The 24,089-nt window shown below is 42.9% G+C and overlaps 3 protein-coding genes across 3 annotated transcripts; 2 read left to right on the forward strand and 1 right to left on the reverse strand.

Moving 5' to 3' along the window:
- Positions 1–4,150: 4,150 nt before the first annotated feature.
- Positions 4,151–5,255, reverse strand: LOC141020120 (cyclin-dependent kinase 5 activator 1-like). Its single transcript, XM_073495179.1, has 2 exons — positions 4,740–5,255; positions 4,151–4,642 (listed from the first exon to the last, which is right to left on the reverse strand). Exons 1-2 carry the CDS (start codon positions 5,253–5,255, stop codon positions 4,151–4,153), a joined length of 1,008 nt encoding a protein of 335 aa, XP_073351280.1.
- A 6,216-nt stretch (positions 5,256–11,471) lies between these two features.
- On the forward strand, positions 11,472–14,213 carry rpain (RPA interacting protein). The gene is made up of 7 exons (XM_073494636.1): positions 11,472–11,669; positions 11,795–11,986; positions 12,165–12,237; positions 12,425–12,536; positions 12,701–12,764; positions 13,665–13,805; positions 14,080–14,213. Exons 1-7 carry the CDS (start codon positions 11,598–11,600, stop codon positions 14,107–14,109), a joined length of 684 nt encoding a protein of 227 aa, XP_073350737.1. The 5' UTR covers positions 11,472–11,597; the 3' UTR covers positions 14,110–14,213.
- Positions 14,214–15,150: 937 nt separating this feature from the next.
- Positions 15,151–22,481, forward strand: LOC141019914 (26S proteasome non-ATPase regulatory subunit 11A). Its single transcript, XM_073494942.1, has 13 exons — positions 15,151–15,279; positions 15,986–16,087; positions 17,014–17,210; positions 18,418–18,475; positions 18,718–18,912; positions 19,085–19,229; positions 19,356–19,416; positions 19,921–19,983; positions 20,121–20,246; positions 20,467–20,502; positions 20,636–20,687; positions 20,935–21,078; positions 21,245–22,481. Exons 1-12 carry the CDS (start codon positions 15,189–15,191, stop codon positions 21,075–21,077), a joined length of 1,269 nt encoding a protein of 422 aa, XP_073351043.1. The 5' UTR covers positions 15,151–15,188; the 3' UTR covers position 21,078; positions 21,245–22,481.
- Positions 22,482–24,089: the final 1,608 nt, after the last annotated feature.

Here is a 24,089-nt window from a genome sequence, read left to right on the forward strand (position 1 = left end):
TTAGCAGCTCTGCTCTTCACTGAATCTGGGCCAGCTTACACTTCAGCAACAACTGCCGGCTTTTGCCAGCGTTAGCTAGTGTTACATTAAAGTTACAGTAGCGTAACACTCTTGTAACGTTAAAAGTGAAACATAAACACTCTACTTTTTCCTCATCATGGTCACAATATTGGGACTAACTAGCTCTAAACTGCAACAGAAAAACAACACCAGTTAGATCATCAGCTGGTTAGAACGCTAGCTTTCCCCCAGGACCTAGCGTTAGCATGAGATTGTGTATGTAGGATAGCCATCATGTGCATATTTAAGAGCCCTTTGACATAATGAGTCAGCTGGAAACAATAAAAAGTCAGGAGGTGACCGCATTTTTATCCAACATGTTGAGCTAACATTAGCTTAATTAGCTAGCTACAGTTGATCAAATCTGATCATTGCCATCTGGAAAAAAACAGATGTTTTGTGTACCTCTGTCTGATATTGAGGACACACAGTTTCATTTATAAATCTTTCATCGCTATCATTGTAAACTGGCATATGTGCCATGCAACAACAGAAAGCTTGACAGGCGTAGCAACAGGGACTAAAGGTGGCAGCGTTTAGCGAAACGGTCAATTAAACCTTGATATTTACCAGAGATAACCCAGATTATCAACACAAAAAAATCATCAGTCCTCCACTGAATAGGTGACAGTCAAATAATAATTAAAAAAAAGAATTTATGTTCACAGACTTCTTTCAATTAACCAAAGGAGGATGTGTCACCTTTTGTCTTTTGCTCATTAACCTGCTGTGATATATTTCCCATCAAACCTACCATGTTCAGCTTGGATCCTTGGGTACAATACATGGAAAAAAAGAAAACGATCATTAAACAGTCCTCCTGGGAATGCCGTTCAGAGAAATGCTACTTGTATACTGTTCAACCCATCAGAAACAGCTAGGAGGAAGGATGTGTAAACAAGCTAGTTTGCCACGGATTCATTCTTCATGTGCATATTTGTCTCATATGAGGTCTGACTCTGCATCAAGGCTACATTATTTTTTACAGCATGGTACCTACTGCAGCCCGGTCACTAATCATCTGAACACAAAACACAACCAGAATTAAAACATCACCTGCATCATGGAGACACCCAGTCTGGAAACAGACACCATATTCTGTTTTGTTAACAAATTTCTAAAACCCATTTTCCCCTATGTTTCTAAGCAAATAGGGAGCTGTTATTTCAAACGTTTTATCATGTAAGAGGCCGAATACAGCTTTTCAAAAATTATAAATTTACTAACAGAATGATGAATGCTCCAGCTTTGGATGGCTCCAATTTTGGCTTACATTTTCGCAAAGTGACACATAAAACTTCACCGTGTATTAAAAATCACAAGCTTTTCATTTGGACTCCACTTCCTCGCCACCTGAACAAAGTCCCTCTTTCATGGTCATCATCTCTGACGATAACGTAGCAACATCGTGAAAAAGCTTATTCATCGTCGTTCCTTTAAAGTCTTTCTTGTTCGGCGGTTCGGAGACTTTGAGTTGGCTCATGTTTCTTTGTGTTTTGTATGAAATAATGAGTCTTTAGAACGATATGGCACAAGATCTCTGCCCTGTTTGAGAAGGCGGAGCGTTTCTAAAATTGTAGACAGTTTATTGGCTGCGGTTAGACTTAGTGATGTGACATCATCAGGGCGAGGAATCTCTTGAGGCACGCGGTTGACTTTTTGACATGAAGTTCAGTTGTATGAGGTCTTCCAGCATCTCTGCTTGGGCTTCAGACCTGAACATTTTTAATAGAAAACTGGTAGTGTGAGATTTGAAAGAATGGGGCATGAAATCCACTTGCATTATGGGACATGTGGGATTAAGCATTTTTGGAGCGTGACCCAACCAAACATTAGGGTATCTTGGCATCTGCTGCTTCGATCTTGACTGTTCCTTTTTTAAAATGTCTCTTGTGAAGCCCCCAACCTTATTAAACTTCCATGCTTAATTGCTGGAATGCCCTTTAAATATCCAAATTTAAATTGCAGGGGTCTTTTCGGCCCCTGAGCACCATGAGACCAAGAACAGTGGGGATCTCGATAAGGGTCAGCACAGGCAAGGATACAACCAGCTTTCCTTCATTGGAGAGTCTTTGTGCCGAGTCGCCTGGATGTCACATCACTGAGTCTAGTGTTCAGCAGTTCGGCACGGTGACCGCTCAGTCTCTGCTGTAACATGTGGTGCGGTGTGCCCAACACAAAGCAGCATGCTAGGAAACCTATAGAAGCACACATGCATGTCAAACAACTCAGTGAATAAGTAAGCCATCGGGTCAACACGACCGGAGAGTGTCTCTAAATATCGGATGACTGGATTGGACAGGACCGCACCAGACAGGACACGACCAGTTCAGACTGGACAGAGAGAGAGAGAGAGAGAATCTGTGTCGTTTGAGTTTGTTTCCATGGAGAGTAATGAGCGGAGGAAAGAGGGAGGGGGAGGTGACGCTTTAAACAGCAGAGGAAGTCCACTGAGGCGACGAAGGCGACATCAAAGCGTCGTGCTGGAAGAAAAAGTCACATGTACACTTGTAGCGTCTGCCCCCGCCCACACACACCTGCTGGGATATAATCACATTTTCCTTTCATTCTGACGTGAACAGCCATTGGTCGAGACAGATCACATGATCTCTGAACATGTCCTCCACGACCCAGCGCCACCGCTCATTCATACAGTATGAAGCACACAACATGAGTGCAGCGTTTTTCTTATTTCTTTCTTTCTTTCTTTCTTTCTTTCTTTCTTTCTTTCTTTCTTTCTTTCTTTCTTTCTTTCTTTCTTCTTTCCTTCCTTCCTTCCTTCCTTCCTTCCGTCCTTCCTTCCTTCCTGGACTGCAGGAGAAAGTGCAGGGGTACAGGCAGGAATGAAATCATTGCCCATGATAAATTTGCCCTGGAGGGGTCAGTATTGCATTTTCCCACGTTTTTGTAAATGTAAACATCTTACAGAAGGGCTCGTTCAGTGATTATTAATCTGTGCCCTGGGGATTAGCAATTCATACTCTTAAAAATAAATAACCGATCTCCCAATTCATAGAAGATTTTGAAGGATCCCTTAAAAGTACAGTACTTTATGTAAGATGCCAATGAATAAATCCACTACAGTACAATTATGCCAAATAGTGACTTAAATTTCACAGTCTGACAAGTTTTGCGTTTGTGGCTAAGTGATGGTATTATTCAATGCTCTTAAAGTTTCAACAGTGGACCTCACAGCCAGTGTTGGTGAGTGCAATAAGCTTGGGCAGGACAATGGGAATAAGGTAAAGTGGAGTTGGCAATAAGCAGGGGGGTCATGTGCAAGGATGTATGAAGTGACCTCATGCAAGGTGGTCCGTGTTTCTCATCACCCTGACATTTCTCTATAGCGATAATGCCTGGATGCTACCACACTATATCATCGTATCAACATCCTGTATCCTTATATTTATAATATCCACCCAAAATGAGTTCATCTGTGTTGTCTGGCGTTTCTAAATCCATTCATTTACATTATCTCGCTGAAACAAGATACGGGTCAGACTGATTTGTGTTTCTGGACCTCAGGCAACACATACAAATGATGGTTATCTCTTTCTCACAGCCTGTTAATGTCACACCACCAGCCCTCATCTGTGTTATCGGTTACACTGTTCTCTGCCTTAAAGCTTTTTATTGTCACATCCTGAGCCAGGATTGGATACCTGTTGGTCTTGAGTATCTAACCAGATCCAATCATGTCAAATGACGTGGCTCATGGTGTGACCAGCGCTACAGTAACCTATTTTTATTTGCTTTGTTGGGGTAAAAGTGCCTTGGAGGCCAATTCACCTACTCAGTCAGGTGAGCCTAACCCTAACACTGCAGTTCAGTAACTGCCTTTGTTAGTGTTAAGGTGGCTCATTACCGAAATTGAATGTTTTGTTTAATCCCAGAGGCTCCTTGTTCTGGGTTACGATCAGGAAATTGGATGAATGGTGAAACAGTAGAGACGCCAGACAACAGTACTGCTCCAAGGTATCAATGCTGCACTGCATTATATTAATCCACCCATCCTCAACCTAATTAAATAATTCTCTATCCTTCCTTCCTTCCTTCCTTCCTTCCTTCCTTCCTTCCTCCCAGCTCCTTCTTATCGGTCAAGGCCTATGAGGAGTTTGGTCTTCTCCTCCTCTTTCTTGCTCTCGTTCTTCAGGTCAGCAAACACCTGGGTGAAGAAGTGCGGGTCGGTGTTGATCTGGAGCATCTTGCCGCTCATGCGGTTGATGATCTCCAGGCAGCGGTCCCAGAAGGCCTCCTTCTCTGCCTCGACCAGGAAGGGCTTCAGCGGGTAGGAGATCTCGTTGCCCATGTAGGAGTACGACAGGTAGAGGCAGGTGAGCAGCGAGGCCTGCAGCTCGCGCTCTGAGGCCACCTCGGACGAGACCACGTCGCGGCACAGCATGTAGAGAAAGACCACATTGGCCGGCGTGATGAAGCCCTGGTCCTGCCAGCCCTGTAGGAGGAGGGAGCGGTCCACGCTGCGCAGCCACAGCACCGGATCTGTCGGGGATAGACGCTTCAGTCGGTAACACCGACGGCACAGGAACTCACCCAGGCTGCGCATCAGTTCACTGGTGGAGGCCTGGGTTGGAGAGAGACAACAAAATAGAAAAGAAAGGATAGTAAGAAAGGAAGGGACTTGTGTAAGACCAAGGAGAAACAGCTGAGATTGGGTTTACCTGGACGATGACACGTTTTGGCGTGCCGGCTGCAGTAGACGGCTGGAGTCCAGAGCCTGTGAGGGAGTTCTTTTTGGCAGCGACAGTAACTACATTAGCCAGGGTCTTGGAGGTGGGCAGATGGGAGGAGGTAGTGGTGCTGGTGGCTGAGGGGTCCTGGCCCGATGTGAAAGATGACAGGTTAGCGCAGGACTGAGACTTCTTCAGCTTCAGGCTGTTGGAGGCCGAGTTGGCCATGGCAGTGGCCTGGCCATCCGGGGAGCTCCCCTTCCCACCATCGCCGGCATCTGACTGCAGCTTCTTCGAGCCCTTCCTCTTCGCCGATACAGCCACAATGCGTTTCCATGGCAACACATTGATAATAGAGGGCCGTTTGAGGGACTTTGCGGCCGCTGCGGCTGCATCCTTGGCGTTCTTGCTGTTCTGGACCGCCGTGTAGTGGCCCACCGTGGCCGGGCCGTCTTCAAACAGCACCGCCTTGCGGTAGCTGGGAGACAGCGACAGCACCGTACCCATGACGTCTGAGTGAGATGTACCAGTGGGATGGAGGAAGGGTGGAGTGGGGGAAAAGCTCTTTGAATGGTCTAGACAAAGAGCTTCAAGGTGTGTGTCTCACTTTTGGAGCAGGTCGAACCTGGAGGTAATGGCAATACTGCATTAGTTACATTATATGTAGTAAACAAGCCATCAACAACAACTAAAATGTTAGCTAAGTGAGGCAAAGGTGACTCTTTAATTTGACAATATATTGGCTCATGGTCCATTTATTGGCCTTTTAATTCCATCTGATGGTCGTCCTCAGCAGATGGGGCTCATGACGTTTTCACGGATATAACTGCCTAGAGAGCTGCATCCATGGTGACAATCAAATGAACTCCATCTGCTGAGTAGGACAGTGAGATACGGTGAAAAGCTCTAGAAAAAACAAGTAAAAAGAATTGACTTATGAAAAAACATAACTATCATCCAATGTAACCCAGGTCTCCAGAGGCCCCGAGATCAGAAATTGATTGGTTTTTTTTAGCAGACTTTTTCACAGTAGCTTCTCAGCTAAAAGTTAGCACGCACCCTGTCTGAAGTGGGTGCGAGTTTAGAGAAAGCTTGACCACGCATCGAGGGTGTGAATAACTTTTTTTTTTCTAAATCATTTTGGATTCTGGAGATTTGGATTACACTAGACGAGCTGTTTGGAGCAATTTTATCATATTTCTGTTGTTTTTTAAGGTTTTAAAATGAATCCCCATCTACTTCAGTTGTTTAATAGACTGCTGCAACACTGTTTTTGCTTTGAAGCTCCAGAAATGTTTCATAGACTAGGAAACTCATTTTTTGGGTAACTTATCCTTTAAGTTTTTTTAATGTTTAATTTTTTATATTTCTTTACTTTGTCAAGGTATTGTTTCAAGAGTAAACCTTCACAAATGAGCCTTAAACTGCTTTATTAACAGTAAGGAAGGAGGAAACTAATAGAGGTACACTTATCTTTTTTTTTTTCTCTGAATGCTTTTCAGCATAAGTAAGTGGACCTTGATGTGGCTGAAAGCTTCACAAAAACTACTCAGTGTATGTTTTTTAAGATTGTCTGTAGTTGTCATTTTTTCTGTCTGTATGACGAAAATGTAATACATATATCAGAAAACTAGTAAGTGGACCTTGAGCAGTTGTTTTTGTTTTTCTTGTTTTGATCAACCCACTTTTCTTCTTGTCTATGTGAGAGTGAGTCAGAGGAAACCCTTTAAAAACACTGAATGACATCATCATTGCATTTTACAGAACAATTCTTCCACACGTGATGAAATATTAACCAGACTAACAGAGCTGAGATCTCAACCTGAAACTGAAACCCTCACTACACTGAGCCACACCATTTGGTGACATTCCCTCACAGTAATGTACAGACCACATCTGCAACCGCGAATCTCATCTCTTGACCACCAACTGAGCCTCAATGTGATTGACTGAACACCGATTGCTCGCATCTCTCTGCGCCGTCTCTCACGTCAGTGTGACTCGGGCCTGCCGCCGCTCCAGTGTTCATGTGTTATATAAGATAAGGCCACAGAGGCAGGAGGAAGAATTGTGCGCAAGCATCCATCTTAGCTCCAAAATGGAAGCCTTGAAAACAGCCCCTCCAACACCAGGCAGCTCCAGGCCTGTGCGCTCACACATCCACAGCCTCCACACAACAGTTACGATGCCATGTGTCTAATGTTGGTGCGATCCATTGATTTAGTTCATCTGATTCCCTGTGCGTTACGTGATTAATGTGTCTGTATCGTTGGCTCTTGCATTATTCAGCTCCCCTCATGAGGCTGTGTTTTATGTTTTATCATGTGCAGACACAACAACATGTTGTTAAAACAGCCCTGTGTGCTCTCCTACCTTCTGATTAATCGACTCTCCGTGTGGGATCCATATATCACACCTTGACCCGCTCGCTCCTGCGGTCAAAATGTGAGAAACGCGCTCCAGCACAGGCTGCCCAGGGTCCAGGGCGTGCAGACGGCTCGGTCCCTGATGGTGTGGAAGCCCCCCCGGTGGTGCAGGCCGACAGGTTCGTCTCCCGGTTGGGCTGCTGCCTTTTTTTCCCCTCAAACCTTCATTTATAAAAAGTCCCTCGCTCGTCGATGGGAATACAGATGCGAAGCAGATGCGAAACGTGCCTCAGTCCTTCGCTCGCAGCGAGTGGGAAGATGTCTTCCATTGAGAGCAGAAAATCTCTCACGGCTGTTAACGTCCCGATACGATGCTCGCGGCTTTGGACGAACCTCTCTCACACGTCAGTGAAAAAACATCGGTCCAAAAACTCTAAATCAAAACAAAGGCGGAGAAAATACCGTGAGAGGAGGAGGAGAGAAAAAAAATGGCCACTATGGATTCCAAAAATAGCAGCTTATAGCTCAGCTATGCAAACCTGCCAGAGAGAGACAGAGCCGCCGCTTTGATGCGGGCATCTGCAGTTATTCGGGTTGGATGTGGGAGAGAAACGGCGGCCTCTCATTGGCTGCTGCCGGGATGCTGCTGCTGCTGCTGCTGCTGCTGGACGTCGCTGGCTCAGCCGCGCGGGTGAAGCCATTGGCCGTCGAGCGGCTCCAGCCTATCGGAGCGTTCGCTGTCCGAGGTGCTGAAGCAGCCGAGCAGATGTGTCAGAGCTGCTGCTGCTGCTGAGGAGGAGGAGGAGGAGGAGGAGGAGGAGGATGCTCGAGATCAACAAGGAGGATTTTATGAATCACTTGGCCGAGCCCTGCTAACACTGTGGGGTGCTAAATCCTCCTGCAGACTAATGTGCTCATGCGCTGCACTGACACTCCACAAGCCTGCATGCCTTCATGCTCCTCTCGGTATTAGAAAGAGGGGGGACCGCTTCCCATTTATTTTATACTAGAGATCAACCAGTGGTAGGCTTCATCTGAGTATTTCCTACTTAATACTAGTCTGATTATATAACATGACATATGATGCTTATAAAATTGCTAAAGATCATCTCCAAAAATGTGCTACTCCATACAAAAAAATCTCTAATGTGTATCTGACAAGCACGATTACCACATTAAAATCCTTAAAAAGGAGCCTACTCCTTCTCTGTCAATAAATAATCCAGAATATATGGATATGTGAATATTTTTCACTTCAGAAGTTAAGCTGTTGGCCACACGATGCCTCCTACTTTGCTATAAAGTGCATTCTCTCTATGTGCACTGGAGGCTTCAAGTTTCCACATCACGCTGCTGTATGCTGAATATTGGACCAGGATTTGCAATGTCTCAAATCAAGCTCATTTTCAATGCACACAGAGACATGTTTCTCTTTTGGCAGATAAATGTGAAAAAGGCCACCACATCATTCTACACAGTGAAGGTCAAACACATTTTTGACTGGTGGTTCCCAGCCTTTGAAACAAAAACAAAGCCAGTGTCTGGTTGGGACCTGCTTGATTTAGATGTCTAGTTATTAGCTGTTCCACCAAAGACACATTCCCTCCTTCTCTGTTTTTTTAATTCACAAAACTGTCCCGAAGAGGGGGAGTTATTGAATAATTCACGTAAAAGTGAAGAAAAGGATTACAGATTTGTGTAAAATGCTACTCACACATCAATGTATCAGTAGTAACATTATAATTATGTTACATATTTATGTTAGTCAAGAAACATTTTTCTGCAAACGAGTACTTTGGATAAGTATATTTTGCCTATGATACTTCTTTGACTTAAGTAAGATTTGTTTGCAGGACATTTACTTGAACTGAAGGATTTTTCACATGAGCACTTTACTTAACTAAAGGATCTGAATACAACTTTGACTGAAATGAACATTATGACACGATACAGTAAATTCAATAAATGTTTTATATCATTTGGTCATTCTTATTGGGAGACAGTTGGTTCAATTGGTATATTTACAATCCATACAATTAATTAAATGTAACATGAGGATGATTTAGTTTATGGCACAGCAGATAACATTTAACTACAGGTGACAATTCAACAAATAACGTTTTCAATAATAAATTAATACTGAATGTTTGGGTTTAAATGAAGGATTGATTTCCAGTTGATCTGAAAGGGAGAATCTTCAGTTGACCTACCTCAATTACACAGAACAGAACTTCGTCTTTATTTTCTCTATTTAGTACATAAATAACATAGGTAACTTTTTATTATTAAAGGCAGAATGAGTAGGGTTTCCTAAGAAAATCCCTCTCAATTATTGATTGTATTCTCTTGTTTTGCTGTGTTCAGAATGTTGGCTTCAGCCTTTGGGCAGTGGTGTGTAGCCTCCAGCAAATAGCAGCACACAGGTTGTGAGGTCAAGACTCCATTAAAAAAACAGATGCCAGATCGATGCACCATCCAAGAGGAAGCTGAGAGCAGGGGAGGAGGGGCCAGCTCTGAATTTCAATTCAATCGCCAGAATAAATGTTAAATGCTAAGTATGTTTCTGCAAAACCACGGATAAGTTACAATGCTGTGCTTATGGTCTGCTCGGATTTAGGCACAAAACCCCCTTGGTCAGGGTTAAGGACACATCACAGTTAGGCTGAAAAGGGTCTACCTGTTTTACCTGTTTAAGGGCTGGAACTGTCCACAGGTCTCCTTTAAAAAATGTAACTGCCACTAACACAGATGGACATCTCCCCACAGAGTCCAACTGCAGCTGCCCACTTGGCAGCCTCGTGACTTGTAATGTCACAACCGTCCCCTCCACCTCCCAGTGTGAAAGTTAGCTTATAATTATAACGTGACTGTGATATTACATGTTTGGTACAAATGTCTGTGGACTTATATGTGGTATGCAGAAACATTGCCTGCTAACATTGTATTCCACTCCTCCATAATGCCTCACTCTTTCTTCTTGCTTTATTATGTCAGTCATTCTTTGTTTAGTCTTTGTGGTGTTGCTGTTTAGGAGCATGTCACTGGGGACGCTGGGGACTTGCAAGACATGTATTAAAAAGAGTAGAGTCAAAATGATGCCATTGAGATATACAACTCAATGGCGTCTTTCATTAATCTTTCCCTGGCGGTTGAATACCCACATCATCACAACTTCATCTCCCCATAACACAAGATTTCTGTTACACAACTGTCAAGCTTTAAGCCTTGGTAACACAAGCATTTGAATCCAATTATTTCCAGTTGAGTCACCACAATTAGTGGACTCGCTTGCTGAGGCAAAGTAAATATATGCAGTCTTTTTAGCAATAGGAGCCATCTTGACAAAGCTGACCTTTATGTGGACAGAGACATTAAGAGAGTAACCTCTGTTTATTAGCTGTGATTTCAGCAGTCACCTCCTGTTTCCTTGTGTGATATTTTCCCTTTGTGATTTCTTCATCTCTTTGTCATGTATCTCCTCCTTCGGTTGCAATGCTTCTCAGACTATCACATGTTAAACCACGTGGAAATGCTTTGTAATATTTGCCTGCTGTCTTCCAAACCTCAGGAACCTTGTATCTAAGAAGACGCAGTGATGTGGCACCCCATCACAGACAGCCAGACCTGGTGTAGAGCAGCTGGCGTCATGTATTGTCTCTCCATGAAGCCTGATTGGAGGATGTTAGCTAGAACGTAGCTAGGAAGAATGACTTTATTATTATATTCATTTATATGTATAGTTTTAGCATTTTTGCGTTCGTCTTGGGGGACTACATCTGGAGTTTTGTGTTGTGTAAGGACAATTAAAATAATCTTGAATCTTAAAGAGGATGCTGCAACTGGATGCTAAGAAGAAGAACGCCAGCTGACCTCTAGACTATGAACACAACACTGGCTGCTGACTGGCTGTGTCTAAAAACATATATACATGTATAATTAATACAGGATGTGTGGTAATGAAAGCTGACAGAAGGTTCAGTGTGACGGATTTACTGAATATATTTATTGATTTTCAGTTTTCACAAGGTAAACAGCCGAGTAAACAAAACAACAGAGCAAAATAAACGGGACTGCTTCCGTAATTAAGTGATACAATGATTTTGATCCAGGGTGGTTTATTTCAGAGTGGACAGGGGCAGTTTATGTTGTGACTTGTGTAACTTGTGCAGTCGACCCCAGCAAAGTTATGGTTTTCTGCAAGATGATTTTGTGTGGAAATAACTGAAAAAGCTAAATCTAACTATATTATATATTATATATCACCCCCTTTCTTTCATGACTGCTGGCAGTTAAACCCATAGACGTCCATATAAGGAAGAACTACATATCCCAGCATGCGTTCCGCGGCAGCGCACATCAACTTCCGGGTCGCGGGGTTATAAGCTGAAATGTTTTGTTTTTGAAGTCTTCCACTACTTTTAGCCACTTTGTTTGTCCAAGTAATTGTATGTATTTAAGCTAACACTCACTGGTAACACTACAGATGGACGCTCTGCACAGACACCGCTCACTTTATAAAGGAACGACGCCGCCATGGAAGGAAACTTACCGCCGGGTGAGAAATCACAAGCGAAACTGTCAGCTAGCTAGCTAACATGTCGGGACGCTGTTCACTTTAGTGGCGTTAGCTCTGGTCAGAGTTTAAAATGGTGCTGCTGTGTGTGTCTTCGTGTTTCGTAGCGGTGTGTAGACAGACTGAAGAACAGCCGGTCGAGGCTGCTGGAGAGGTATCGTCAGACGGGAGAGGGCCAGCTGCACAGCGGCCCCGGGGCCTCTGCCATCGTCCAGGAGGTGATGGAGGAGGAGTGGACCGCCCTGCAGTCAGAGGACCGGAGGCTGCCCTCGCTGTGGGGGCCGCAGGGCATGGCAGAGGTCGGTCTCTCTCTGTCTGTCTTTCTCCATTCCTGGGTTTCTGTTCCTATTTACTGTTACTGTGTGTTCCCCGAGACACCAAGTTGAAGTTACCTTCAGATTGCACTTCACCTTTTTAATAAAAGCTTTTTTATTTTCATAATAAATGGAGATGTGCTTCTTTTCTTCTTCTAAACAGATGTTCAGTGTCATGAAGGAGTACGATGAACTGGCAGTGCTTGAAGAAATCCAGCAGGAGCTCATGTCACATGGTAATGTGCTTCTGTTTCCATCCAATCAGTGTAGAGTGTAGATATAAAAAGAAATCTCCAGTCAAATTAATGTAAATGTGTAAAAATGTATCGTACAGTGATATGATCAGGGCTGAGATATTTCTGCAGATGCTCTGTAAACAAGGAGTTCTTAAGTTGTGCCATCTTTTTCTTTGTGCCACCACAGAAATGTCTATTATTGAAGAGTTTGAGAGGAACCTGCAGTTTGAGCAGCAGTACATATCGTCTGTTGTCGAAGGGATGGACAAAATGCACATTATTTGCCCCATATGTCACATGTGAGTCCAAGAAATGGCTGCCGTAACACAAGATGCTGCGATGGTTGTACCATAAGTTTTAGCTGCAAACGTATGAAAATCTATGACTACAGGCTTTTGTCAGGAGCTGTGTTTTTTTATGATTCAACATTATGTATAATCATCATGCTTCTTGTGTTTTGCAGGAACAACTTAAACATCAACAGCCATTTTATCTCCTGCACCTGTGGACTGTACATTAACACCAAGGTTTGTTTGTTGAACTCTATCTTGTTCAAAATGAGGGACACAAGTATTTTTTTTTTTTTATCCTCTCGCAGCCTCTCTGTTTTCATCTTTTCAAGCAGAGTGTGTTACCCCTGGTGCCAGATTGTTGCAATTTGTATCAAAATTGACTTTTCCTTGTTTTCAGATTCATAACTGGCAAATCTGCACTCATAGACATGACCCATGTCATCACGTTTTATTTTTTTATATTTACAATGTTACAAACATACAGTACACATCCTGCGTTCAAAAACAACCACAAGAAAATCTGAGAAAAATCACAAATGATAGCTTTTAGGAAAAAAATAATCAAAAATGGACTAAAATCATCGACAGAATATGAAGAAATAACAGTATTGATCTTATGCCGTCAATTCATTGTGTTGCTGTGAAGTTAGCATGCTAACCAGCTTGCCCCAGCACATCTCGGTGTAACGCTCCGATGCAAAAACAAATACACAAGTTCCTAGTCCGGACCGCTAACTGCACGGCCAACTGAGCTAACTAGCAAATGGCAGGTAGCAGTTACTCTGTTGATATGCTGCTCCTTATTTCCTTAATTCTTACATATTGCACCTTTTTTTTTTTTTTTTTTTTTTTAAGTCTTTTTTAAACAGAACTAAAACATTAGTAAGTCCCATCAACATGATATTCCTGGGACACAGACTCTCTTCCATCCTTTCATATAGAGATATTTGACCTGTGTTGAAAATCTGTCAACTTAAAAAATCAAATTCAAATTGTATAAAAAAATGTGTGTTTTTGTGACTCTGCTAAAAACCTGTAAATAAAGGAAAACCAAGAGAAAGGACTCAGAGTTAAGTTAAGTAAGTTTAAAAAGTTTTAGACTTTTGCTAAAATGCTGCAACACCTTGTCTTCAGAAACAGAACATCACCCCTGACGTCCTGCAGCATCTTCTAGAGGCCAGGGTGTCGGAGCACATGGAGGACTGTGTCCACAATCCTGTTTTCTCCTTAGCTCCCAACACAGACGGCTCTCCCAACCTCATGATAAGCTGCCAGGTATACCACTGTCAAGTCATTATTAAACAAAGTTTCAGAAAGTTCATACCAAGACACATCTGTTCCTGCTGCCTGAAACTTAAAATGCACAACTCTTTATTATAGACTTCTTTCTGTAGATCTACTTCTGTAGTGCTGTATTTCTTTGTTATTATTATTGTGTGTGTGTGTGTGTGTGTGATACTAAAAAGTAATCATTGTTCTATACAGTAACAGTTATGACTGACAAATTCTTTGTCACAACTTAGTTCAATGTTGTTTTCTGTGCTTTCAGGTGTGTGACTACCTGTCCATCGTGCTTTGAAGGCAGACAATGAGTGCGACCATGAGTGACTTAACTCGTGAGATTTGATTTGGAGTTTTTTGTGCTCTGTATGTTTTGAAATAAAGATATTTTTATACATGTAATGTGCCTCTTAGTCTTATTTAAGCTATAATACATTTATGTATGCGTCATTTTACTATCAGTGTTTTCATTGAAACTATTAAGACGCTTATTAAATGTGAAGAATATTCTTCTGTTACACAGGGAGCTGGATCTTTATTTGACTCCTACATAATGGTAATACTGTGAGTAATTCTATGATTTAAAGTTAATGTGTATGGACCTGAAGATGTAACCTGAATTTTGCACAGTCCACCTTTTCAATCTGTCCCATTGTCACAGTAACCAACTATAACTGTAATGCAACCTCCCAGCCCCATAACACAAAGGGATATTGCTGTGCCCATTGCAGACCGACAAATTATTCAAACTTAACTTATTTATTTATGTTCTTAAATTCAGTTTTTTATGTTCTGGTGCAGCATTTCCCTTTTATTTTACACATTTTGAAATGTGGTCCAAATGACCTAATATAATAATAGTGAATTCCACACATATAACAGGAAATGAATGTTTCTGAACCTGCAAAATCAACTTTTGAGTTGAATTAAATGGTGTAACCAGCACAGTTTGGGCTTAACTTGATACTTGACATTAATTTTACGGCACTTAAAAACCTGATTATAAAGCATATTATAGCTTCCTGACATGCAATACTCAAAAAGGCATCAATAACAAGAAGAAAAGAGGCAACCTGTGGGGGTATTAATCAAGAAACCTGCACATTTCAGACATATAAATGAAACACTGCTCCAGCGTCCCATTGAACATAAATCACTCTCAATTATCATAAGCTATAAGCACACATATATACATATCAGCATGCAGAAGGCAGTGAGTATTATATTTATATTTGAGAGTATGGCACATAAGAAAGTGACTTCTGAGGTATCTGCAGAACTCTGCATCACCGCTAGGAGGCAGCGTTGTTCCGACCATGTGAATGACCTGACCGGAAAACAACCAGGCAGAGCGGAGCGCAGGCAGGCAGAGGAAAGATGGCAGCCGCGGCAGTGGCTGAGTTTCAGAGAGCACAGTCTCTTCTTGGAACAGACCGGAATGCCTCTATCGATATCTTACATTCAATAGGTAAATATGATCAACACAGTATGGCACTGGAAAGAAAATCCTCTTACGCTCAGACACTGAAGCTGTACACCCCTCTATCTAATGTGTAGCAGCTGAGTTAGCCATCTTTGCTGTTAGCCAGTTAGCAGCTAAGCTACGTTAGCTAGCCCAATGCTTGCCGTCTCTTTTTTCTCCTAGCTTGCACAGTGAGTCAGCAGCAGTGGGCTAGCCGGCTAGCAGCAAACCGGCTAGCTTATCCGACATGCTAACGTTAGCTACTCCGGCTCATTCATTTGACAGGAACTTGGGTGACAGCTGGCTAGTTAACGTTAGCATGCAGCCAGCGTTGTTAGCAGCTACGGCTCGTCTTGTCAGATGCCAGGCCGAGAAGGAAATTAATGTGAAACTGAGCTGACTCTCTTCACCTCAACTACTTTGTCACAGCCTCCATTGTATGCGTATGCACCATATATTGCTTTATGTTGACTATTAACGCGCAGCCATGTCGCTGTCATTATCGTTTATTGTTTAATTAGACAAGTTCGATATTTCGTTAGCCACTTGGCTGTTCGCCATCCAACCTAACCTACTCATGATATAACTTGACTGCATGCTTGTCTCTAGAGACAGAAGGAAAGAGTTTATCAACAGTATGTCACTTTCTTTTTTTTATATATCGCGGTGATATATGCCGTTCTGATTACATCATTGTATGTGTGCCTTGTAGTGAAGCGGGACATCCAGGAGAGCGATGAGGAGGCGGTGCGTGTTAAAGAGCAGAGCATCCTGGAGCTGGGTGGGCTGCTGGCCAAGACAGGACAGGCTGCAGGTAACAGGACATGGTGTTCATACATGTAGCTACTGCTTTATTCGGGGGATCACACACACACAACATGGCTGTTTTAATAGATGTCTTTAAAACTCACTGAACTACAGTTTTCACACCGTACAAGACTCTCAAAAGCGGTGCTCTTTAAACGGGAGCACCTCTTCACATGTCTGTTGTGACCTGATATAAGAAGACTATCCAGCTGTGAATGTGAGCAGCAATGCACTTTAACAAGCGTTTGTCTGATGTAAATGTTAAATGTTCACCTCATCTACCCTCCTCGCTGAATGGATTTCCATGCAGAGGGAAGTGATGTCCCTCCTTACTAAACATTATTAAGTGATTGTGATGTCATCCACTACTGGGACCATTGACCTAATATCTTTGTACAACATCAGGATTCTCCTTAAGTCTTCATCTTTTTATATCAAAAGGCCATCTTTATAAAAATTCACCGGAACATTTTTTTCCCACATGTCCATGGAAAGCGATAGTCACTGTAAAGCATATGATAGACAAGGACTTAACGTGATACTTCACCTAGAATGTTTTTCAGTTGGCATCTATAGGGAATTTGTTGTTTGGTCTAGTTGAGATGTAATCCCTTTCAGCAAACCTGCTCTAAAATATCCAAGAATCTTCTTATGAAAGAAAACCAAACAACCACATTGTGCAGAGGGAGGTAGTAACAGGTAGCAGCTTGAGTGTCCTTTGGATTAAAAGTTTTTCCCCGCCTGACTTTTGGGCCGGTTGACCTGCTGTGATTCATCAAAACAGTAGAACAGAAGGAAACTATGACCTTTGTCATGTTTTGCAATTGTTATGACTAATGCATTTTAGCATTCATTAGTCATAGTAGCGGGTTGATCATTCGTTATTTTGAGCGAGTTTTCAACTTGTTTCTTTTCCTCCCAACCTCTTCTCAGAGCTCGGGGGTCTGCTGAAATATGTACGCCCCTTCCTCAACTCCATCTCCAAGGCCAAGGCAGCCCGGCTGGTGCGCTCCCTGCTGGACCTGTTTCTGGACATGGAAGCTGCCACAGGTCAGGAGGTGGAGCTCTGTCTGGAGTGCATAGAGTGGGCCAAGGCTGAGAAGAGGACTTTCCTCAGACAGGCACTAGAGGTGAGACTCGGTGTTGCTGCAGGACCAGTGCACACGAGCACTTTGTTCAGCCTCTGGAGCTTTTTCTTTTCAGGTGTGTTTGGATGAGTAAGAACCGGCTGGTCCTAGTCCAGTGGCAGCAGATACAATATGATGTGGTTCATTGTTGCTCTTTTGTCCAGCACCCTAAGCAGACAGGCCACCTCAATTAGGGATCGACTTGTCTTGTCAGTGGCTCATGCTAATGCAAAACTGACAGAGGAGAACAGTGCTAATGCTACCTAGTACTTTACAACAAGATCAGAAGAAAAGCCCTTACCCAATCAAAGTGAAATGTTGAAAGATTCCCAGGATAGGTGAACTCTACAGGACACTGTTCCACATGAGAATGTGTCTTCAGCATCTAGACTAGATACAGTGAACATACAGCGCTCAACTATCCCCGACCATGTAGATACCAGAAAGAAATGGGCTGGACTGTCTATTAAGTGCAAGCCCCGTCCAGTATGTTTAATCTCTAGGGGTTTGATGGAACAGAACTCACAGTTTAGTATATTTTGCAACAGGGAAAACAAAAAACATGTCGTAAATAGCATTTGTGTCATTTATATTTGGGAAAACTTTAAACATTTGATTGGTTTATTGTCCATAATCCTTAATGTAACAGCGAAGGCACTCCAGATACTGTCATGTTGTCATAAAGGAAAAATAAGTAACACAAACGTCAGTAATGCTCCATCCCAAGACTGTTGATAATTCCTGAACAACTTTTGCCTTTACAGAGCAGCACCACAGACTGACTAACACGCACATGTGAAGGCACGTTGTAGCCAAACAAACAAATTCTTGGTGATGCCGTCATAGATGACATGTCTGAAGTGTTTCCACAGACAAACTCCACTTAGTTTGAACAATATCGGCACACAGCGCGACAGCTTATTCAGTATGATTTAACCATGGATTTTGTGGTGATTTTGGGCCACACCAGACGTTTAACAACACTGTTATTATGGGAAAATGTGCACAAGTAGCCAATTATTGGTTGTTAATACATCCAATAATTTATGAAGAAATTTCCTTGACAAATAAACATTCCTAGTTGTGTAGCAGAATCCTCTGTTACCCTGGTGAATCTGGGTAATGGTTAAAAAAAGCTGATCTATGTTTAGTCTTCTCTTCCTGGGCAAACAGTGGCCTTGACATGGTTATTGTTCTTTTCTCTCCTCAGGCTCGTCTCATCTCACTGTACTTTGATACAAAGTGCTACCAGGAGGCGCTCCAACTTGGTGAGTGTTGAATCTCCTGGTGTTGTTGTTTTTAACTAGCTTGACAATGACAGAATGTCACCTCATGTATAAAACTGCTTTGGATGTTTCAGACTCATGTACCTTCCTCTTTAGTTCTCTTCGTCATCTCGGGTTTAAAATGTGACAGTTGGGATTTTTTAAATTATAATTGCATCATTTTTCTAATGGGGGGAAGTTCTACAACGTTGATGCATTGACTCTAAACTTCCTCCCCACTCCAGAATCCCAGTTGCTGCAGGAGCTGAAGAAGATGGACGACAAGGCCCTGCTGGTGGAGGTTCAGCTGCTGGAGAGTAAGACATACCACGCGCTCAGTAACCTGCCCAAGGCCCGCGCCGCCCTCACATCTGCCAGGACAACCGCCAACGCCATCTACTGCCCCCCTAAACTACAAGCAGCTCTAGACATGCAGTCAGGTACAAAACAGGACAAATCACTGTTGTGATGCATCTCTTGCTCCGCTGCAAGTAGCTCTCGATGTATAGACTACTTGTTGAACAACTAAACCAGAAATGTGGGTGAAGAAAAGTGAAGTTGCTACTTTCTGCTACCATTGATCTGACTTTTCTGTGTGTGTTCGGTTTCCAGGAATCATTCACGCAGCGGAGGAGAAAGACTGGAAGACGGCGTACTCCTACTTCTACGAGGCCTTTGAGGGCTACGACTCCATCGACAGCCCACGAGCCATCACAGCCCTCAAATACATGCTGCTCTGCAAAATCATGCTCAACTTGTAAGTGTTATACTGCTCAGATACACGAGAGGCTGCAAAACCAAATCACTTTACACAGGCCTGCACAAATCATTTAGTAGCATTTAGTTTGTCTGCTGTGTCTGATGCATATTGTGTCTGTTGCAGGCCAGAGGATGTCCAGGCTCTCATCAGTGGCAAGCTAGCTCTGCGGTATGCTGGCAGACAGGTATCACTCTTCATTGCTTCACTTATAATTGCTACACCCCTCCTCTGAATGCATTAGTTGTTCTTGCCATGATTTTAAAGACAAGACCCGCCCTACTCTGCCTCTGATTGGCTTACCCTTATGTTCCTACCCTGTCCCTAACCAGTCTCACTCATCGTGCTTAAATCTAACCAACCCAACCAATAGAGCCAACAGGTATTAGCCAATCAGAGGCAGAGTATGATGGGTCATGACTTTGCCACCCTGGGACAAATCCCCCAATGGATGGCAATGAATAACTTTTTTAATTTGCCATCATTATCATTGTAAACCGCATAATGCGACGTGAGAAAACAAAGCTTGACAGGGGTATCAGCAGTTACTAAGGGGCGAGGGCATTGAAATGTACATAAAACTTATTAGATGGATTGTCTTTGTGCAGGATGCTTCAGTCAGTCTTGGTGAAAGCTGTTCATCTGCTGTCACGCACCCATAACCTTTATGTTTTAAATTCTTTATCTACAGACAGACTCACTGAAATGTGTGGCACAAGCAAGCAAGAACCGGTCGCTGGCAGACTTTGAAAAGGTGTGTGTCTCTATTTTATGCTCCTCAGTAACATTATGAACAAAGCTGCTGTTCTTTTCCTTCTGCTTGTTTGATTCTTTGATGTTTGAGCCTCCGTCCTCATTTGTGATCAAAATGTTTTTCACATCCTTCCCAAGGCACTAACAGAGTACAAAGCTGAGCTGAGGGATGACCCCATCATCAGCACCCATCTGACCAAGCTGTACGACAACCTGCTGGAGCAGAACCTCATCAGGGTCATCGAACCCTTTTCTAGGGTCCAGGTAACCATATTCAACCACAGTCATCCAGGATATGGAGACTTAGCCCAGTGCCCTAGAATTCAAATCAGACACATTTAGTTCAATTGAAAAAAAAAAAAAATCCTCAAAGGTTCATGGAGACCAAATAAAATTCAGGCATACCAAGAAAACGTACTGTACTTAATATTATCTTTGTAGTGTTCTTCAGGTGTCTGATGCTTGTCCCTCTTTCCTCTAACAGATAGCACACATTTCCTCCCTCATCAAACTCTCCAAGGTAAGATTGAGCTCATCTTCCTCAGTGTTCCCTTCTAGACATTCGCTTTCATTATACATGAGTTACCTATTTTAAGTAATTCCTGAGGTATTTCGAATGAAATAGCTACAAGCTGATTGTGTCCGCCTTGCAGGGAGACGTGGAGAGGAAATTATCACAGATGATCCTGGACGAGAAGTTTCACGGTGAGTGTCTGCAGCTCTTTCAGTACATGAAGAGGCGGCTGAATATCAGTGATTCCTTGTTGTGAATATCAGCTGGATCTGTTTTAGACTTCCTCTCATCTAATTCGGTTTCAGTTTGCTGATTGTTGAGGTGTTTTGTTACTAAATAAGTTAGTGTGCCCGTACACGACAGCCCTGCACTAGCTTTTTACTGCTTTTCCTTATCTGTGTTCCTCCCCTCGTCATCCCACCCCGCCCTACCTGACAGGTATTTTGGACCAAGGCGAAGGTGTGCTGATTGTCTTCGATGAGCCGGTGGTGGACAAGACATACGAGGCGGCCCTGGAGACCATTCAGAACATGAGCAAAGTGGTCGACTCGCTCTACAACAAAGCCAAGAAGCTAACATAAGGTCAGCCCCGATAGAACGGATAATGTTGGTGTCTATGTGTGATAATGTAATAAGAGACACAATATAGCAACCTGAATATAACTTATAGCTAGTAAAATTCATTTTTCAACATAAAGACGTTTCTCAGTGTTGAATCTCTTCCTCCTGTCTTTGTCCGCCCCCTCAGAGAGAGCGAAACCATCGGTCCTCCTGCTCGGAGTGACTCGGGCCAGTCAGCTCACCTCCGTTGATCGATCACTTCAACCCGGGGAGCGACGAGGGGAGGAGGACGAGGAGATTACAAACACTTAACAACCCAGCAAGCAAACAAACCAGCTGACCACGTGAAGACGACCCGACAGAATAACAAAAGTGACTGGACGGACCTCCGAGCCCGCCCTCAGCCCTCTGCTCTCCCTCCCTCCTGTCTCTTCCTTCCAATCTGACTGGGGTTGATTTGACACAACGTGCTCCTCCCTATGGACAAATCCAGGCACTGTGCCCCTCTTCTCTTCTCTTCTCTTCTCTTCTCTTCTCCCATCACTGGTTTCTACTGTATGTCAAATTGGACAACAAGCCTCCCTCCCCCCCCTTTATCCCCCTCTGTTTCTTTCTGCACTGGCCATCAGGGAATCTTGTAATATAACAATAAAAAATACATATACAGTACTTATACATACATGTATTATATTTAAAAAATCATGCTCGGTCTGTTTTCAGAGTGTAACCGGGGGTAAACGTGGGTTGGTTGGTCAGTCTGTGTCTCCCCCACTGGATTCTACCTGTTCTGTTTGCCAGCCGGGCCTGAAGCTGAATGTCTGAAATTCTCCTGATTTTCCTGCGGTTTTGAAACACTCGCCCTACATTTAATGAGGTCACCTGAAGAACAGTCCCTCCCTTCTCCTCACATCCCCTCACCTGTCTCACCCTGAGTGGTCTCACTCACTCACAAGGCATTCTGGAATCTGTGGACCATACAGGGAATTTACTCTTCTATCCACTTTGGGACCATGCTACAAGGAGAGGAGGACATTTATCACCACATCGGGGTCTCTCCTATACCCCCCCCTTCGTCCCCTCTGCACTCCTACTTCCTGTTTGTATATAACATTGCCAAGCGCCTCTGTTCATCCAAGGCCTGATGTATTCACACTGTCCCCTTTTTTTATAATGCATAAGAACAGAATAAACCTCGCCACTGAGAGCTGGGTCAGTCACACAAAGTGCTTTTGATTTTGCTCAACATGTGACTGGAGAGGGAACTCTGCGTTCTGAGATGAGATGGGTCGTTGTAAAGAAAAGGACGGGTTTCGCTGAAGAAAAATCAAGCTGTACATTTCTGGGAACTTAATTTTGCAAGGACTTTGAGGGTTTATCATATATGACATAGAGAAAGAAATGCTAATAAAAAAAAAAAAAATTAACCCTGCAAGTTGTGTGGTTTGAGGATCCTGGAAGTGACGATGTGTAACAGGTTTTCCTCTGGCTCATTAAGCTTCTTCTTGCGTTCCCTTTGTGTGCCTTTTACATTTTTTCAGTGAAGCTGTGTGTTAAAAATATATTTATAATTTCTCGTCCAGTAATTTCCAACCAGGGACCCAACTGCAGTTGCCAGGAGTGGGGGGATTATAAAGTAGCTCATTACATTTGAAGAAACTCAGACAAAACTAAATCCAAATGGTTTAATTTAAATAAAAAATCTGTATATTAACTCTGTAAAATCAAGCCTGATCAGTCCACATTAAAGGGCAACTCTGCCAATTTTACAGTGTGTTTATGGTACTTGGAGAGTACTACTGAATATGTGTAAAAGTAGTATAAAGCCTTTTGTGGCTCCAGAGGAAGTTGCATGTAATCTCATAAATTCCCTCCAGTGATGTCACCTAGTGACTAAGTTGCATTGTGGGTTATGTAGGTGCCAGGTTAAAAAAAAAATTCCAGCTCTTGTTCTGCTGTATTGATTTCCATGATTTGTTTTTAAACTGTCCATAAAGGCTGCATCCAAATTTCCAGACTTCTCACTTTCAGACTCACACACTTTGCGGGCACGTTCGCGGGAAGTCCTCCAGTCTTGACGTCTGTCCAAACTCACAATTCATCCAGTCCACAGGGGCCCTCAATGGACCTGATGCAGACTTCCAGGGGGTCCGCTTGGGCTGCAGACATCACCTGACTTCACTGATTTGATTACCCACAGTTCATTGCAGTATGGGCTCGAACATTGTAGAATTTATTATGAATAATAAAAACAATTACTTTATTATAACATGACTTGAATAGTGCAGAGTAGAAATAATATTCAACCACATCATGATACAGAAGTATGTAGAAGTTCAGGCTGTAGCGGTAGCCATAGGCCTGTCAGTGGCTCATATTAGCCCTGCAGTCTGACGCTCTTGCAGACTCGACGTGATAATGGAAAATGTCGCAATACGTACAACAAGTCCACAAGGAGCTCAGTCTGCAAATCTGGAGGGTGAAGATTTGGATGCAGCCAAAGAGTCTAAACAGTGAGTGCAATGCTGGACCAGGGGACTGCTGCACATTACCCACAATACAATGAAGCTACTGAGTGCCATCACCGGAGGCAGTTTATCAGATTTTATGCAGTTTCCTATTTTTTATTTGTACATATGCTGTAATACTCCCCAAGACCTGTAAACACACTTTAATGTGGAAAATTGGTGGAGTTACCCTTTAAGATTAAGAGTGTGTAAAACCAAAGCCAAAATGAATGAATAAGTGGTTTAAAGAGTTAGCTACAAGTAATGAGTTGTTGGCTAAAACTAATGAATACATGGTTGGAGAGTAATGAGCAGCAGTTGGATGATGAGTAAATGGTTGATATGTAGATGTTAGCTACACATTAGGGGATAAATGGTTTGAAATAACTAATAACAGCTCGAAGTGAAGGCATTAGTGAGCAAAAAATATTGAATATAAGGTTGAAATGCATAACTAAGATTAATGAACAGGCTCGTTAGCTTTGAAATTAATGGAAAGTAGTGGGAAGTTGGCTTAAACTAATGAAT

The sequence above is a fragment of the Pagrus major genome, chromosome 23 (genome assembly GCF_040436345.1).
Source record: "Pagrus major chromosome 23, Pma_NU_1.0".
Taxonomy (NCBI): domain Eukaryota; kingdom Metazoa; phylum Chordata; class Actinopteri; order Spariformes; family Sparidae; genus Pagrus; species Pagrus major.

Excerpts from the sequence above, each read along its gene's own strand:
- LOC141020120 (XM_073495179.1), bottom strand. The coding sequence starts at position 5,255 with ATGGGTACGGTGCTGTCGCTGTCTCCCAGCTACCGCAAGGCGGTGCTG. Across the intron at positions 4,643-4,739 it reads CAAAACGTGTCATCGTCCAG|GCCTCCACCAGTGAACTGAT; the intron begins GTAAACCCAATC and ends TCTCCAACCCAG.
- rpain (XM_073494636.1), top strand. The coding sequence starts at position 11,598 with ATGGACGCTCTGCACAGACACCGCTCACTTTATAAAGGAACGACGCCG. Across the intron at positions 12,537-12,700 it reads ATTTGCCCCATATGTCACAT|GAACAACTTAAACATCAACA; the intron begins GTGAGTCCAAGA and ends TGTGTTTTGCAG. Across the intron at positions 13,806-14,079 it reads ACCTCATGATAAGCTGCCAG|GTGTGTGACTACCTGTCCAT; the intron begins GTATACCACTGT and ends CTGTGCTTTCAG.
- LOC141019914 (XM_073494942.1), top strand. The coding sequence starts at position 15,189 with ATGGCAGCCGCGGCAGTGGCTGAGTTTCAGAGAGCACAGTCTCTTCTT. Across the intron at positions 18,913-19,084 it reads AGCTCTAGACATGCAGTCAG|GAATCATTCACGCAGCGGAG; the intron begins GTACAAAACAGG and ends TTCGGTTTCCAG. Across the intron at positions 20,688-20,934 it reads CCTGGACGAGAAGTTTCACG|GTATTTTGGACCAAGGCGAA; the intron begins GTGAGTGTCTGC and ends CCTACCTGACAG.